This window comes from Portunus trituberculatus, chromosome 14 (genome assembly GCF_017591435.1).
Source record: "Portunus trituberculatus isolate SZX2019 chromosome 14, ASM1759143v1, whole genome shotgun sequence".
NCBI lineage: Eukaryota > Metazoa > Arthropoda > Malacostraca > Decapoda > Portunidae > Portunus > Portunus trituberculatus.
In genome coordinates, this window is record NC_059268.1 from 14,030,583 (window position 1) to 14,049,600 (window position 19,018).

Consider the following 19,018-nt stretch of genomic DNA (forward strand, 5'->3'; position numbering starts at 1 on the left):
TCTCTCTCTCTCTCTCTCTCTCTCTCTCTTTCGTCCCATGGTTCTTATTTTCCCTTTATGTATGGTTCATATTCTTTCGCTCAAGTTTTTTTTTTTTTTTTTTTCTTTTTTACTCAGATTAATTTTCATTTTTTTCTTCTCCTTTGGTTTCTTCCCTGTTTCCTCCAGCATTTTGTTTTTTCCTGGTCTTTTTTTTTTTCTTTTTCTTATGTGTTTTTGAATCTTACGCTCTTTCCTCCTCCTCCTCCTCCTCCTCCTCCTCCTCCTCCTCCTCCTCCTCCTCCTCCTCCTCCTCCTCCTCCTCCTCCTCCTGTTCCTTCTCCCTCCGCACGGTATCTGCTTTCACCTTCCTCTTCCTCCTCCTCCTCCTCCTCCTCCTCCTCCTGTTCACCGTTCTCTCTTGTCTCCTTGTCTGAAGTATTTCCTGAATCATCATTCTTTGCTTTATTCCCTCATTCCATCCCTTCCTTTCTTGTTACCTCACACATACACACACACACACACACACACACACACACACACACACACACACACACACACACACACACACACACACACACACACACACACACACACACACACACAGTACTCGGATGTGTTCAGTTCTACGTGTTGTGAATCAAGTAAGCTAATTAGAAAGTGTGTATTGTATTGCACAGGTGGTATTATGATTAAGAGACACACCTGAACATTGCTTGAGTCTTGAGCCTTAATTCCGGTGTCAAGTGTCCAGGGGTGCTTTTAGAGAGAGAGAGAGAGAGAGAGATTTGATACTTTTATTGGACTCTTAAGACTCGTTCATAATTCATAAGCGATTATTAATGTTAGAGAGAGAGAGAGAGAGAGAGAGAGAGAATATTTGTCTTCCTCCTATCAGGACATGTAATAATGATAACGATATCAATAATAATGATAGAAGATAGACTTTATCTGTAGGTTAACATAATAATAATAATAATAATGATAAAAGTAATAGTAGTAGCTAAAAATAAATAACAAGAGAACTTCCCTGCAAAAGTAAGTTACAGTGTACTTAACCTAAACCGTTTGAAGGAATAGGCGAGCAGTAATTAACGTAAGAGCAACGGTGAAGCTTGATGGGTCTATGCCTGGCGGTGCTGTGGTGAGGGAGACGCCGCCCTTGTATCACGTGCACTACAATCCCCGCCCCTCCTCGTCCTCCACCGCCGCCGCCTATTCCGCCCGGAGATAGGCACACCCAGAGCACACCTGAGTTTCGCTGCACCTGGGCGTGGGTGATGCGTCTGACGTGTGGCTGTGTGCTGGAGTGGCCGGAGGGGAGACTGGGTCGGCTGGTAGAGAGAGAGAGAGAGAGAGAGAGAGAGAGAGAGAGAGAGAGAGAGAGAGGCAGGAAGGGGGGTGAAACGTAAAGGAAATTAAAGAAAAACTGAAACAAGATACCGTAGTGACAAAAGGTGTGTGTGTGTGTGTGTGTGTGTAGTCAAGATGCTCCAGGGATGTGTTGTCTGGCTGGCTGGCTGGCTGGGTGGCTTCAGCTTCCCTCGCTCGTGGCTCAGGCAGAGGCATCGCGCGCCGGGCTGTCTCGCCTCTCTTCACCCCGGCTCACCTTGCCTTGCCCTGCCCAGCTTTTCTCCCTTCCTCGGTGCAGGGTTAGCAGGATGCCGCACCGCCACCATCACCACCTCCTTGACTTTCTATCCATTACACCCTTCCGCTCCGTTCGATGTGGTTTCTGAACTTTTTCTTTTCCTAGAATATGGAATAGAACGTTAATGTTTTTCCCAGAGATTGTTGTGTTTTGTTCGTTTTCTTTGTTGGAAGCAAGACGCGTGTTTTCATTATTCTTGTAATAAAGAAACGAGAATATATAAGTTACATCATGGCCCGTGTTCTGAAACGCTTCGTTCTCTCACCGACACTGCTTTCTAAAGGCTTTAGTGAAGATACTTGTGTTTTTTAGGGTATTTTCATGCTTCTGATAATGGATTGGGATGATTGCTACTTGATTAAAAGGAAAAACTGTCATGAAAACCAGGATAATCGCTTCTATGGCCTTAGAAAATTGTCGCGTTTGCGAATATGGTGCTATATCCGCGTCATTTCTTTCTTCATCCCAAGACTAATCGATAAATCCATCATTTTCGTCCGGCATTAAGAATATTACATATTTATCACATCCCAATAGCGGTTCCTTGGTGGGTTGCAGACACTAGGAACACAAAGGAAGACTAAACCAGAGTACGAATGTTGCTCCTTCCGAGAGGGTTTGTGATAAGCCACGCTATCTAATCTAAAGGAAGTGGTATAGCAACGTAAAGGCGAAGACTCAAACACGCTTGCTACTCAAATCTTCCTCGCTTGATTTCTTGCACATAAACTTGTTCTAAAGGTTGAGTGTCAGTTTTCCTCGAACCCCGTGCTCTCTCTCTCTATTTTTTTCCCCTTCTTTCTCTATCTCTCTCTCTCTCTTTACTTTCTCTTAACTAGATCGAACACACACACACACACACACACACACACACACACACACACACACACACACACACACACACACACACACCAAGACTTCAACACACACACACACACACACACACACACACACACACCAAGACTTCAGCAGCGGTGTGTCTGTGTGTGTGTGTGTGTGTGTGTAGGCTTGAAAGATTTAGGTAATTTGTTTTATGTGATCCCGCCTCTGCCTTATGTGTGTGCGTGCGCGTGCCAAATTTTGTAGTGTTTGTATTTAGATGAGTAAATAGATGAGAGAGAGAGAGAGAGAGAGAGAGAGAGATTTACGCTCGCTCTCACAGCACACGCCGGCTCATCGTTGCATGCAGGGGCTGATAATGGCTTGCGTGTTGTGAGTGAGAGTGAAGGAGAGAGACGAAGGGGGGAAGGGAGGAAGCTTCTATAGTAACTGTGACGGAGGAGGAAAGACACGAGGATGAGGCAGCACCAGCACCATCACCATCACTATCATCATCACCAGCATCCATAAAAACTTACGTGACTTGCTCTTTCTGCCTGATCTTCACCATCACGGAACTTCACACTGCTTTCTCAATGGTCACCTCCCGTCTCAATTTCCCACAACACCCTCCTTTATGTATCACCCCTCTGCTCACCACCACCACCACCACCACCACCACCACCACCACCACCACCACCGTCACGCATAGAATCATCCGTGCGTGTTCCTGTTTCTTGAGAGTAGCAACGGTAGAGTTCTTGGGAAAACCTGTAATTGTTCTCGACTCCAGTGCGTGTTACGTGTGCTTTCTGAAGGAGGAGGAGCAGGAGTAGTGGTGCAGTGTTGCGTTGCTGGTGTGGTGCGCTGTTACGTTGGGTTAAATGCTTGAGTTGCGTGACGGAAAGTGACCATGTGCTTGGAAGTTGCGTTGAGGTGTTGGCTTGGCTTGATGAAATGTGTTGCGTGGTGTGTGTGGGTGTGGATGTCTGTGTGTGTGTGTGTGTGTGTGTAGATATTCTGAAACACTTTTGCAAGCATCTCCACAACTTTCAAAATGTTCTAGTTGGAGACACTTATTTTTAAGGGTGATTTTAAAGTTTTTATTGACAGATTAACATTGGTGCATCTCTCTGGCCTTTATAGATAGTCGTGGTAAAAGAGAAAAGTGTTAATTGCATTGTGTGTGTGTGTGTGTGTGTGTGTGTGTGTGTGTGTGTGTGTGTGTGTGTGTGTGTGTGTGTGTGCATAGTTCCAGTAATATAACGGATAACACGAGGGAAGATCAGTGACACGTGGTTCACAGGGGTGGTTGCAGTACTAAGGGTGTGGCCGCGGCTTGGGTGGGGACGCTGAGAGAGTGAGAGAGGATGCATTCTCTACTCAAGTTTTCGTCGTCTTGTCTTTCACTCCGCACCGCTCGCTCCCGCCTCCTCCCCCCGCCATCCCCAGCTCACTGTTACATTATTGCTGTTGCTGTGGTCGTAGCTTTGCCTGGGGATGATGCAGTAAGTACAGGTTGTTAGCTGAAAACACTCTCACTCCACGTACGTTACCGACAGTCTGGTGTGTTGCCCCTACGCTTGGATATGGACTGGAGTGCTTAGAAGTGCAGAGGTAGCGCAACAGCTGTCTCCCGTACTTGTTACGTGCTTAGGTTCGTAATGGGCGCTGTCACACACACACACACACACACACACACACACACACACACACACACACACACACACATTCCCTTGACGTCTTTTATGAATGGCCTCGTATGCAAAAAATAGGAACTCTTGACATGGATATACCTGGCATCTGTTATTCTTGGGTCTCGTGGGCGTGCTCGTACACACGTGTCGGTGAGGCGGGAGGAGGGGGTGTTCTGACGGCAGCTGTGAAGGGTGACACCGGCATGGGGTGATGGCAGACGAGACAGGACTGGGTAGCGGGTTGATAAGACCAGGAGGTGACTAGAGCCACTGTGTGGGGAGGCAGAAAACAGTGTTACCGGCTCGCCATAGCGGATGGAGAGGCAGATGTGTTGACGGAGGGAAGGAATTAAAGCAGGAAGGGCAGGGAAGAGTAAAGAGAGGGAGAACGAAAGCAAAGAAGTGGTAACGTCTAAATATACAAGGTCGTGGTCCCCTACCTCAGCGAGCACTTTCTTGTGCGTCTGGCCGCCAGCTGCCACACGGTGGGTGCCGCGGGCCAGCCTCACCTCCTCACCACCTCACCGCCGCGGCTCCCGTTGTGATCCTTCCCTTCCTCCACCTTCCCTCTTTTCTTGTGGCTGCTTCACGCCACACCACCTGCACAAGCGTAAAAGTAACCAGATGCAAACGAGGAGGTTTTTGGACCATGGGTTTTAAGATGGCGAGATGTTTCTGCTTTCTAGGGAAGACCCGCGGGTGCAAGGTTTTTGCTGAGGGTGTCCGGAGAAACGGGAAAAGTGTAGAGTGAGTGGGCAGCTGCTTGGGTCCCGGGGAGCGGCCGACGGTGACGGAGCGATGACGGTAAATAACCTTCTCTCCCACCTCCCGCTACTCTCCCCCCATCCTTCCCTCCCACTGCTCTTCCCTTCCTTTCTTCACCCTCCTTCCGTCCCTCAGTTTCACGTCGTGCTTAGCTCATCATTCTCACGGTTTTGTTCGTTTTATTCACTTTCTTTTATTAACCGTTTCGTCACATCGCTTATGGTGCTGCTGCTGCTGCTGCTTCTGTCTGGCACTGGCGGGGCGGTGCAGCTTCTTGTTATGGGCGGCAGGAAAATGGTAATAATCGATACTGTGTGATTATAATCTCATTTGTATGGTTGTATGTAATGTTTGTAGTGTTTTCTTGGGCGTTCAGTATGGATTTATGGTTGAATCGGTCCTGTGTGTGTGGAGGAAGGGAGGGAGGAGAGAACGGTATGGATCACGAGGTACTGTGGCATCCCTATTCACACAAGATTAACCAGACCTTCAACATTTCCGGCGGTACAGGTTATTTAGTACTAGGGAACACTGATAGGCACATACGCACATACAGTCGCCTCCACTAGCCCAATAACCCGCTTGTCTCGTTAAGTAACCTCATCTGCAAACACTCTAACCGAAAACCTGACAGTTGATAGATTCTAAGTAGATCAGAGAGCGTAGGATCGAGGAAAAACTACACACACACACACACACACACACACACACACACACACACACACACACACACACACACACACACACACACATTTTGTTATGCGTGTGTGCGTGTCTGAGGTTATGATCGAAAAAATTATTCTATACGTCCTCCTCCTCCTCCTCCTCCTCCTCCTCCTCCTCCTCCTCCTCCTCCATACTCAAAGGCTATCCGGAAATTACTAGTGACCGAAACCATGAACCAGAGAGAGAGAGAGAGAGAGAGAGAGAGAGAGAGAGCGCTTTGCCTTGCCTTCGCCTGTCATAATGGAAGGGAAATGTAAAGGGGCTATCACACTGGCCTATGATAAGCGGAACACGAGCCATGGTTCTTGTGTAATAAAGAACGAAACCAGGAACACTATCAAACGCAAGCTGCCTGTGTTCTTGTTATGCTAGGCAAACGGCCCACTAACCAAGACAAAGCCTAATCAAAATAAACCAGAACAAAACCATGCTGCTTATACCTCAGCCTGTGCTTTGTCCTGGAACTGCATTTGCACTTCCTCTTGTTGAAGAAAAGTAAGTAAAAGAAACTAGAGAAAAGCTGAGACGTGCGCGATGGCAACTTTACAGTCAGAGGTGGTTGCCATGAGCCCAAACTATCGACATGATATATATATATATACTTTACCATTCTAAATTGATGAAATATTATTTAATATTCCAATATGAAAAATTTAGTCACATTCTTTTTAGTTCAAATTAAAAGTTTTTATTACATATATCATGTTTACTTTTCCATTGGGATAGCATACGGAGAACCGGGATGGATATGAAGCCATCCCAACTTGGTTCCGCTAATCCCGGGCAAGTTCCAGCTGTCTAGAGCGGATGTTCCTGGTTCGCGTATCATAGGCCAGTGTGATAGGGCCTTAAGGAGGAAAGGGGAAAGAGAGAAGGAAGGAGACATGGATGAAGACAGAAAAAACAAAGGAAACAGGGTAACAGGGGAAATATATTAGTGTGTGTGTGTGTGTGTGTGTGTGTGTGTGTGGGGGGGAGGGGGAGGGGTAGGTGGTGGTGGTGGTGGTGGTGGTGCAGGTAGCGAGAACCATTACCTGTATTACTTTGGCCGTGATTGTGTGTGTGTGTGTGTGTGTGTGTGTGTGTGTGTGTGTGTGTGTTTGGCCTTTACCTTGTTGGCTAGTGGGGGAATGGAACAGGCAAGGTAGTACAGCTGTTTGGAACGAAGACTGAACGGTACAGATGAGAGAGAGAGAGAGAGAGAGAGAGAGAGAGTTTCCATATTATTTGCAAAGTTTCATTGAGAGGTTGTACTTAATGATTAGTTTGAGTGGATTCTCTCTCTCTCTCTCTCTCTCTCTCTCTCTCTCTCTCTCTCTCTCTTCAACACTATTTATATATCTCCGTGTGTAATATTTTCATCATAATTCTGTTATCATTTTTATTTTTACTTGTTTTCATTTTTTTCTCCTCCTCCTCCTCCTCCTGCACTGTTTCTGGCGGCTGTTCCTCCTTCGACCTGCAGATGATTATGGAATTTAAAGAGGAGGTGCTCGAGGCGACAGGCTGAGTCACTCCTCCCCCTCCTCCTCCACCCATGTTTTTACCCTCCTGCTATCATCTCTCCTCATCTGCCCTGCCTCCACACCCTCAAAAGCATAATGTAGGGAAGAAGGAAACCCAAATGTACTTCGCCGCGTACTGTGCTCTACTAAGTGTACGAGAAAGCCAAGCACCACGGGAAGGTTCACACACACACACACACACACACACACACACACGCCCGGTAGCTCAGTGGTTAGAGAGCTGGCTTCACAAGCCAGAGGACCGGAGTTCGATTCCCCTGCCGGGTGGAGATATTTGGGTGTGTCTCCTTTCACGTGTAGCCCCTGTTCACTTAGCAGTGAGTAGGTACGGGATGTAAATCGAGGAGTTGTGACCTTGTTGTCCTGGTGTGTGGTGTGTGCCTGGTCTCAGGCCTATCCGAAGATCGGAAATAATGAGCTCTGAGCTCGTTCCGTAGGGTAACGTCTGGCTGTCTCGTCACACACAGTTGAATATCCGGCCACGTCTCCTGAATCTAGAAGGTCATGGTAGGTTAGTATTAAGGAAGATGGACTTGTTTCTCTGTCCATCTTTGTGAGTGCAGATTATAAGTGTAGCGTGTTTAAATAAGGATATAATGAACGTCAGGATTTTTTTTTTGAACAGTTGTAGTTGAAATTCTTGCGCTTATTTGTTGCTATTTATAGCTACACCAAACTATAAACTACATTTTTTTATGATAATGTTGTAAACAGGATGCTTAACTGACAGTATTATCTCCCTTCGGTGTGTGTGTGTGTGTGTGTGTGTGTGTGTGTGTGTGTGTGTGTGTGTGTGTGTGTGTGGTCCTAAGAAATAGAACGATATAGCTGGTGAGTGTTCTTTGGTCCTCACACACACACACACACACACACACACACACACACACACACACACCGAGGGGGGAGAACAGGAACAGAGAGGAGGAAGCAGTGAGTAAAAAGATGAATGAATAAACAAATAAAGTGCAGATGGTGGTGGTGGTGGAGAGCGATAATTGGCGTGGTGGTGGTGGTGGTGGTGAGGGTCATCATAGGGACGGTTATAGCATGGGGGCAGTTGACGCGTGGTAGTGGAGAGCTATGCCGGACAGATTTACTAGTGTCTAATCATATTTTTTTTGTGATATTTTAAAATTTTCCCTCCTTTGTCACCTTTTCCTGTTTACAAGTTGTGTGCAGTTCAGTTCATAGTTATTTATGGACGCGATTTTGTGAACTGGACACCGCGAAGGCTTAATTAACTTGTGACGAGTGCTTGTAATACTAAACGCGGCCTTTCCTTGCCTTCCTCCCCTCTGCCCCTCCACTTTTCTATCGTCCCCTCATTGTTGTTGGTAAAGCGTGAATATTGCAGCATGTAGGGAAACTATTATACTCCGGGCCTTTAATGAGCAGTCAGTATCTCTCCTCTCTCTCTCTCTCTCTCTCTCTCTCTCTCTCTCTCTCTCTCTCTCTCTCTCTCTCTCTCTCTCTCTCTCGTGAACCTCGATTTTCATGAATATTTTTCCTATTAGGCTTATAATTTTCTTTCTAAAACAACGGAATTCTCATTTAGGTGATGGGACTTCCACCGGGATATGCGCGCGCGTGTGTGTGTGTGTGTGTGTGTGTGTGTGTGTGTTGTAAGGACATGGGTGGGGTAGTTGGCCCTCTCCCAATCTTGGCGGGTAAAAAAGGTAGCGGTGTTATAAGAGCTGGGTGTGTCCGGGTCACTTGGCATGGCGGGAGAGAAGTCTAAGGGCGTGGCTGTTGTCGCCTTGAGAAGACACGAGAAGTCCCCGTCAGCAGCCGTGTCATCGAAGGGAGTAAGGACAAAGGTGGTGTGTGAGGCTCAGCTCGTCTTTGTTTGTATTTAACGGAAGGAATCTCTTGTTCATCCTTCATCTCGAATGTCTAAACATTTTTGTCCTCGTGTTAGCTTCTGTCAAGGACGAAAGTGATTGTCAGTCTGGTTCTATATGTTCTTTTTTACATGAGTGGTACATTCATTGTTAAAACGATCACTGGAGTCATGAGCAACCTTGTTAACTCTTAACCCTTCAACACTGGGACACATTTTTGTCCTTGAGATTTGTGTACAGTTAGACCATTTTATTGACATTAGGAAGGGTCTATGAAGGTGAGAAGATGACAAGGATCTTCATTATTCTAATCCCAACATGTTTCTTAAGCTGTATAAAATCACCAAACAGTAAGCTGAAAAAATATGGAAACGCGTCTTGGTACTGAAGTGGTTAACAATTAATGCGAGGATCCTGATTTTCAACTTGTAGCACTTCCAGACTTGTTCCAGCTTTGTTTTGCCACCAAGGCGGAGTACCGGCTTCATTTCCTTTGTACTCCTCGATTTCTAAACCAAATGTTGTCTTATTAACAATGTCAAGCACCTCTACAAATCATTGAAATCTCTCTTCTGGTACGAACTATCCTTGATTTTAAGTTAGATTCGTGAGGTGAAAGTTAAGAGATTATTTTGAAAAAGAATGATTGATATTCTTTTTTTTTATGCCTCTAACTTTACTCAATAAAATCAAGTTATTAAGATCAGGTAGCAATTATCTTACTGTCAATACCCAGGCAGTGAAAGGCCTAAAATTTCCCTCTCCTTATATACAATACTGTAAATCGTGTAGAAGAGTAGAGACTGGGTAAGCTTGCGTGCGTGCGTGGCGTGTCTTGTGGCGCGTCTGCATGTCATTGTTGTGTCTCCTGGCGTGGGTGGCGGCGACCGGGGCAAGGAAGGAGGGAGGGTGAGAGAGAGAGAGGAGGAGCACGTTCTTGCCTCGCCTGTGAATGATGATGCGGGACCAAGGAACGATCACTTGCTGCGGGGAAGGGAGGATGGAAAACAGTAAAGGAACGCTTGGTAATGTATCTTCTTACTGTGGTGCTGCTCTGGTCTTGCTTATTATGTGTATAGATGCAAATGTGATAGTCAGATGGAAAGCACACACACACACACACACACACACACACACACACACACACACACACACACACACACACACACACACACACACACTTCCTGGTCTGTGTGTGTGTGGGGGGGGGGTTGCTCAGTGCACGAGAGTCTTGCTGGCTTGCTGGTTTGCGTGTACGAGGGTTGCGTTTGTTACCTGCTGTGGACTGCACCCATTAGTACTATTCCCGTTCAGCGTGCCTCCCTCGGCGACACTGGACAACGGGAGCTGCCAGGAGTTCATGAAAATATGTCTAGGAAAGGAGTTAACGATAGAATCATTTGTGTTTGAGCTGCTTTGTTTTGTGAATAGCAAGGAATGCGATCAAGTTATCATGACTTGCGTGAAGTGGAAATTATATATAAGAAGATTAATGAATGAATAAATGGGTTCAATGAATACTTCGCTAAAAAAAAGTATAGGCAGTGCTTTCATTGTTTCTATCGTCTTCCTTTATTTTTTTATTGTTATTTTATTACAGGGATGAGTTTTATTACCAATACTGTTTACCATTCACAAATACGACTAAACACAATTAGAAAATAGCTCAGTGATCGCAGTACAGAAAGTGACGAAACTGAATATATTACAAAGGCTGAACAATAACAGACTCTTAGATACTTACTGAACTACCTCAGATTCTAACAACATTCACTATTACAAGAAACAAGACAGCGCAGTGAAATGTACTAAACCAACTCTATAGGAAAGTCTATTTGCTATTTTCTAGGTAGCAGTAACTGAGCGTGTTTATTTTGACATTCTCTCTCATTTCCCTCATTAGCTAGACACCTTAGAGCAAAATATATGAAAAGGTTCGCATATGGAGTAGTTATCAGGGTTTGGGTGTGCGTTAGTGAAGTGTAGCATAGTCAAGGCCACACGTCGATAAGCCTGCTATACTCTAGGTGTGTTTAGCGTTTGCCTTCAGTCTTATCTGACCTGTAAAGAATCCAGTTGTCAGGCTTACAGGGAGACAGTCAGCAGGGTTTAGGTGTGCATTAGTGAAGTGACCACACGTCGAGAAGGCTGCTATACTTTAGTTCTGTTTAGAGTTTGCCTTCATTCTTATCTGACCTGTAAAGAATCCAGTTATCAGACTTACAGGGAGACAGTCAGCAGGGTTTAGGTGTGCATTAGTGAAGTGTAGCATAGTCATGGCCACACGTCGAGAAGCCTGCTATACTCTAGTTGTGTTTAGCGTTTGCCTTCAATCTTATATGACCTGTAAAGAAACTAGTCATCGTGTTGTAGTGGCCAGGCAGCGCTCAGGACGTGTTGTGGCGATGACCCAGGTGTGTTGACCCCTCAGGTAAGAGAGTTCCGCTGCGTGAGTCCGTCCGTAACCCTCCCGCGCTACCCCTCCCACCCTCCCTTCCTCCCTTCCTCCTAGTCCCTTCCCACGCTTGCTTACCCCATTCTTTCTTCCACACGCCTCCCTCCAGCCTCCTTTTCCTACACATTCTCTCTCTCTCTCTCTCTCTCTCTCTCTCTCTCTCTCTCTCTCTCTCTCTCTCTCTCTCTCTCTCTCTCTCTCTGTCTGTCTGTCTGTCTGTCTGTCTATCTATATGAGCGTCGTGAGTTTGTATAATGTACGGAGACACAATCGTAGATATTCATTCAAATACTATAGATCTCCTCTTCCTCCTCCTCCTCCTCATCTCCGAACGCTTTTTTTCGTCCTAGTCTTTTTTTCCTCTGCGATGTAGCTTTTCCTCTTTTTATTGCTGAGTCCAATGTGTTTTTATTTTCTTCTTTAACCTTGATATTTCTTGTATTTTGTATTGTGACCTTCTTTTCCTTCTCGTGCGTTGTGTGTGTGTGTGTGTGTGTGTGTGTGTGTGTGTGTGTGTGTGTGTGTGTGTGTGTGTGTGTGTGTGTGTGTTTGTCACGGCCACCACTATCACTACCACGCACGCGCCTTTTGATAGCCATGCCGTTCGTTCATGTATTACTTCAGCCAGTTCGTTTGTTCTGGTTATGTATTTAGATCATTATTTCCACCCTATGAGACGTGACATGATGAGACGTGACAAGATGAGACGTGACATGATGAGACGTGACATGTAGTTGAAGTTAGTGATGTGTTCCTCGACGACCTAGTGGCAGTGTTGGTGGTAGTGGTGGTGGTGGCGTCTCGAGGTCAGCTCTTCCTGTCAGCCTTGAGCCAAAGCTACGTTGGTAAGTGTTCAGGTGTGTGAGAACTGAAGAACTTGTGGTGTTGAGGATGGAGTGGGTAGAATGAGGAAGGGATGGGAAGTAATATATGGTTGCTGGTGATGGATATTAAGGAGAGGGTTTTATCGTAGAGAGAGAGAGAGAGAGTGCCTGACCCCTTCAAGACTCACTAGTATCGTAAAGTTAAGTATATGATGGACTTTTCTGTGATGTACCAATTATGAACTTAATACGTCGTTACTAAGGCTTTTTGTTCTTGTGAGTAATGAAGACGATAATGGGGGCGGCGCCGGCAGTGGTGGTGGTGGTGGAATGAGCTTTTCAGTGTTTGCGATACATTAGACAAACATTCCACACTATTGGAACTGTGTACTTGTAGATGTAATTTATTAGTGCTTAGTTATTTACCTGTCGATTTGCCAGAGAGAGAGAGTGTGTGTGTGTGTGTGTGTGTGTGTGTGTGTGTGTGTGTGTGTGTGTGTGTGTGTGTGTGTGTGTGTGTGTGTGTGTGTGTTTACTTTACCGTAGATATTTTCCGTCTTACTCAGGTAGCAGTTAGTGAACCCGTAGTGCCTCGGTCCTTTGTGTGGATGCGGTAGTCTGCACCACCAGCTCCACTGACCTACCTGAATCGCTTTACTGGCTCTAGCTGGCTCGTGTCCGCTTGGTAGCCGCCGCTGCCACTGAGCCGCCGCGAGTGTGCTGGCCAGTGTCGACGGCGAACGGAGCAGAACCTGAGTGCTGGTGCTTTGATTTACCGCTGAGGACATGTTGACGAAAGTTCCTCTCGTGATGGAGCGGAGAGAAGCTTTTATGAGGCCTTGGAAATGTGTTGTGGTGAGGGAGTTTGGGAGGGGCAAGGGTAGGACGGAGAGATCAATAGTGTAGAGGAACCCGCCCCTCCACTACTCATCCTTCCCTCCCTCTCTCTTCCTGTCGCTCGATGTTCCTCCTCTCGCTCGCACGCGCCCCTCCGCCTAACCTAACCCCGCCACATCCTAGCACCTTTCAGCCATGATGCAGTTCACTCTATGCTCACCAGCTGCAGGAAGCGCTAGTTCTAGTTGTACTTTATGTAGCAGTGTATTTACTAATCTGTTTCATAATTATCCAAGCTGTCCATCTCTCTCCCATGTTATTTCTGTATTTGTACTATGTATTATTTTTTTTCGTCTCTCTCTCTCTCTCTCTCTCTCTCTCTCTCTCTCTCTCTCTCTCTCTCTCTCTCTCTCTCTCTCTCTCTCTCTCTCTCTCTCTCTCGTTGTAGGCGTATTTCTTTTTGTTGTTTATTTTAATATCTGTTCTCGTTTCTCTTCATTTATAGATGTAATTACAGTTTAACTATTTGCTCTCCTGTCTATTTTAATCTGGGACTGTTTTCCCTCTCATCCCGCTCCATGCAGCAGTGTTTTGTGTCGGAGTATCGCTGTCTGGCTAACTCCCGTGTACAAGTAATGCTTTTGTTGTGATCCGAGGCCTTGGTATATGTGTTTGTAGAAGCTAGCACAATCTGCCTCGTAAGAGCCACATTTCTCGCCATTTTTTCTTCCTTTGTGATTCTTTGTGTGTGTGTGCACTTGGTATAGCCGCCTGATGCTGGCAACCGTGGCAACACATGGTAATTGTGATTGCAAATGCAGCAACAGCGTGGTGGCCAAAGCTGGGATGGAAGGAATCGTGGAGGCCTCTGTGGTGTGGCGATGAGGGAGCTTGTATGAGTTCTCTCCTGATAAGTTACAGACAACACACTTACTGTCTTGTAACTATGGCCGTATCATTAAGCTTTTTGAAGCAACACAATTCTTGAAGAACTGTAGCGTGTAGAAGAATATCACTGTTAGACTATGTTCCCATACTCACCAAAGAGTTTTAGACTGATATTTTTGCAGTGCAGTCTCTTATTAAACAGTTCATTGGCCTAGAGGAGACGAAACTGACCTCCCACTCGTTTTTTCTTCTCCTTGCAAACATTTTTTTACTATGTTGTGAATGTTAACAAGGACAACCATATTAAGAAACTCGCCCGGATGATTGTTCATTGTGTATAAGTGTGAGCAAAACGGTTTATTCAATAATGTCGCCCATTACCCTAATCAGCCTTTATAATTCTAACTCGTAGAGGATAATGATGAAATTGCAAAGGGCTGCGTACTGTGTGAGTTAGAGACGAGGCTGCAATAACCCAGGATCACTTTATGTTCTCGTAACGTTAATGATTTGGAATGACACGTCTTGCCAAGCTTATTTAAATGGTTTGATGCCTTAGAGTGTAATTACGAGAGACAGTGTTATGTGTGATTTGCGAGGCAGTTTGTAGTAAACCTAAGATCCCTCCATGCGTAACCTGAACTGTATGACTGCTATAACGTGTACCCAAGCTTACTCAAATAACACGGAGCAAATTTAGAGAATGATTTTGAAAGACGCCAAACGTACTGTGTGTGACTTATATAGGCCAGATAGTCGTGATGAATTAAGATCCCTGCATGCCATCTTAACCTCACCCGTTTAACTGCCTCGGCTCTCCTCAACCTGATTATAACGGAACTGTGCGAGTTTAGAGTATAATTCCAACACAGTGACAGTGAAAAGGATGTGTATTTCAGATCTCGTAGCATTTATAGTTTCGCTCAGTAAAAGTGTCTATAAGATTATTCAACTGTAACGAGAGTCTATACTAGCAATCAGTTTCAGGATCACAGCAAAGGTTTAGTAATTCATCGTCAGGGGAACTCATCACTCTGCATGCGATAAGAGAGTTGCGTGAGGTAAATAAAGCTAATAAACTAGATTGCTATAGGACACGCTTGACAAATTAGAACCAATATTGGAACTGTACTCTCATCGTCGTTTCGCCATCAAAGTTTCGTATGACTATAAGTGATAGGGATTTTCAAGAGGAGGTTTCAGCGTTATTCTAGTAATAGTTTAACACGTTCTGAGGATAGGCAACGATTCACAGCAAAAAAATGTATACAAGTGCCATCTCTATAAACATCTACAAGAAAGAAAGGAATTAAGAAGGGTAGATTATGTAATGTCCATCCAGTGTAAATGGATATTGGAAAGAAAGTGGACATAATATCAAGAGTTGTTAGTAATTAACCTCTTCGGTACCATGACGTCTTTCCATATTCATTCTGCTTACTATGTGGTGATTTTATACAGCTTCAGAAAATCATGTGGGAATTAGAATAGTAAAGACTGGCCATTAATCTTTTGACCTCCATAGACCTTTCATTATTTAAGTAAAGTCGTCTAATCATACCCAAAACTCAAAAAAAAAAAGTGTCCCAATATTGAAAGGGTTAAGGCAAGACGTGGCAAGTTGCAGGGAGGGAGTTAACAAGGATCCTGTACCATCAACGTCAAAAACACACATGAAAACCCGACTAATCATCGCTGTGGCCTTGGAAAACTGTCTTGATGAGAGAACAAACCCTTTATAAATACTAGGCAGCTCTGGTCTTGATGGTGGCAGTGGCCCAGAGTTGTAGCCTCAGCCGGAGAACTCGTTACAGTGAAAGGATGGCGTGGCAGGGCTGGCTGATCCCCGCCCAGCATCTCCCACGAAGCAGAAACCCGGTGGTGGTGGTGGTTGCGGTGGTTGCGTCACTCCTACAGACTCCGGATGTGACCCCAAGACCATATTTTCCCTACCTATGGAGCGCTCTCTCTCTCTCTCTCTCTCTCTCTCTCGCGCGCGCGCGCGCCAAAGAAAGTGAAACCTGACAGCCATGAGGAGCAGTGATTCGCTGTTACCGCTAAGCATCTGACCTGTGATCCCTCGAGTGGAAAGTTGGGAGGTTGGGAGGACGAGTGCTGGAGGAAACTACCTACCAAACTTTCTTTTCTCCTCTTCCTCTTCTTCCTCCTAATCCTCCTCCTCTTCCTCCTCCTCGGTTCGTACTTTCTCGCTCCCTCCATCTCCGTCAGCATACTTACATAAGAGTAAAAGGATTTGTTACCTACCGTCAGCGAGAGAAACGATAGACAAAACCGCCAAAATTGTACTGGAAACTCTTAGACCATCAGTGTATTTCCCTTAGGTTGGGTAGCAAGAGGAATGGATACTGATATGGGTGATACGAACGTTAATAAGTAAGAGGATTGAAAGAGTGTAGGGGCAGTGGAAGGGAACGTGTGTGTTGTGGGTGGCGTTAAGGGGTGTGAGCCTCCTGCTGCCCCCACCGCCACGTGCTGCTTGCCAAGTGGATGAGAGACATTCAAATTCAGGACGACAGGGTTGATATTGATAAGGCGACGTCTTTGTTACTGTGGGGGTTTTAAATTGTTCAGCGAAACCAACTTGGGGTGTGTGTGTGTGAGAGAGAGAGAGAGAGAGAGAGAGAGAGAGAGAGAGAGAGAGAGAGAGAGGAGAGGGAATCTGCAGTTAATAAGTTTACGTAATGATACCTTGCCTAATCTCTTGACCTCCCTCTCAATTTCCTCCTCCTCCTCCTCCTCCTCCTCCTCCTCCTCCTCCTTTTCCTGCACAATGGGAGTGTGAGCACTAAGGAAACAGAAGATGCAGCGTGTCTCTACAGTTCCTTTGATCTTTTGATGTCATGGCCCTTCGTTCCTTGGCCGGCGGTGGGGCTTTGGGGTGTTACAGAGTCTTGGCTAACGCCCTGGAGCCATCGCGCGGTTGAGCAGCCTAGAAAGTGTTTTTTGTGTAGGTGGTACGATTCTTCAGGTATTTTGAGTTAGTATTAATCTTTCTTTCTCTATTTGCAGAACCTAACACACAGTTCAGAGTATGGACGAAAGCCTACACGCAGCGACACGAGGGCAAGTCTTCCCAGCCCGTTATCGTGTCCACAGACCTCTCAGGACCCGGCGCCCCAACTATATCCAACCTCAGCTGCCAAGCCAATGGGGACATATACCTGCAGTGGCTGAGGCCGGAGAAACTCTACGGTACTGTCGATCTCTACTATATCTACTACCGACCTGAGGATTCATTCGAGTTCGAGGAAATTGCGGTGAACTCCGTAAACAACCGCAAAGAGCACAATGTGAGTATTACGTGTGTGTGTGGTAGAGTAGATAAAGAAGCGCGTGCAGTCACCCTAGCGTTGAGTGTTTAGGGAACGTTCATTGTACACTCGTCTTCTTTCTCCTGTAAGTGTTGAGGCAGCGAGGCATCAGCACCCAGGCGCAGCTTTTCCTGCCTCTCGGTCACGTCGCTGTTTCAGGCAAGTGTTCATCTCCGTATAATTGTGTGTCAGAGCGAAGAAAGACACGTAGACATTTACGCGACTCTCGGCACAGTGATGCAGCTCGATATGTTGTAACTTTGGAGGTGAGGGTTGCGTGTTTTTACATAGTGTTTCTTTTAAAATACGAGATAATTAACTTCAGTGTTGGAGAGTTATGGGTGTGTACACTGCTTTTTAATAACGATGGTAAAGACGTACTGGTAATGAGGCAACGAGAGAACTGAAAATTTACAACAGAGGAAGAGTACCAGGAACACAGCTTGTGACAATGTACAACTAGTGTGTGTGTGTGTGTGTGTGTGTGTGTGTTTGTGTTGGCGGGGGAGGAGGGTGTCAATCTACATGACAATACACGCGGTAGGGGAAGCGTATACGAAGTTGCCCACCACCCTTCCCGTCAGTTCTGCCCTCTGCCATTATGCCGCTATGTTATGCCGCAGTCCATATGTGGCGTAGTGAGTGGCGCCGGGAGTTGGAGGGGAGACTTAAAGGCAACACCCACGAGCTGCAAGGGGAGTCAAGGGGGAGGCGGCTCCACATTATTACTAAGCACATCAAAGGCCCACCCAACGAAAGAGAGAGAGAGAGAGAAAAGGGGGGGTGCCATTATGGAATGTTAATAACTACTCTGCGACACTTCTGATCACTGCTGAGAGTAATGTCAGGGTTGCAGTGTCCAGAGAGAGAGAGAGAGAGAGAGGGGAATGATGCGGGTCGGGAGGTCTGGGAGATGCAAGCAGGATGGCAATGATGAGGGCCGCCAGCGATACACTATCACCAGTATACCCGCGGGATGACTCACTGACTGGCGGCACTGAATGACTGGGGTGGTGGTGGAGGTGGAGGTGGAGGGTAACGAGTCGCTGCTTGCAAGGGCCCGGACGAAGGGACGGGGGCGCCTCTTGTAATTGGGGTGAGCGTCCTCAAGCCCTTGTGTGTGTGTGTGTGTGTGTGTGTGTGTGTGTGTGTGTGTGTGTGTGACCTCGACTCCTTCCGTTCCGTTGATGGAGTAGTGATTTGGGTGATTGATCTTTGAACCTCGAGCATTACGTAGTGGTTATTACATTCTCAGTTTGTGTTCTCTTGGCTGTTGTTGTTATCTCGCGGTCTGGCGGGATTGGAAGAGCTGGCTGCCATCCGTATGTGTGCGTGTGGGGGGATGTGGGGGAGGCGTGGTTTGGAGTGTGAGGTGTCAGACCTTTTCCACGCCGAGCCATAGCGAGTGATAAGCAGGCGCGGTGTCAACAGTATAAAGTAAAAGAAAATATATTGCTTTTTCAAACCGATAATCGTAATTTGCTTTGAGACGAGATGAAAAGGGATCCTAGAAATGCTGATGAGTGGCAAGCGTGTGCTTCTCCTGCCTGGCCGCGGTGACAAGACGACATTACTCGAGGGACTCAGAGTTGCCATGAAAGTTAAACCTTGATGCATAATACCTTCCCACGTTGGAAACTAACTTTGGATTTCCACAGTCGGCCTGAACTAAATACAA

The 19,018-nt window shown here is 46.2% G+C and overlaps 1 protein-coding gene across 4 annotated transcripts in view; it reads left to right on the top strand.

Moving 5' to 3' along the window:
- Positions 1-19,018, top strand: part of LOC123503748 (tyrosine-protein phosphatase 99A-like) — a 783,535-nt gene that overhangs the window by 737,618 nt on the left and 26,899 nt on the right. For all 4 annotated transcript variants that reach the window (XM_045253746.1, XM_045253744.1, XM_045253747.1 and 1 more), the window contains exon 9: positions 17,039-17,319. In XM_045253746.1, coding sequence (XP_045109681.1) covers positions 17,039-17,319 — 281 coding nt within the window. The remainder of the gene's footprint in view (positions 1-17,038; positions 17,320-19,018) is intronic.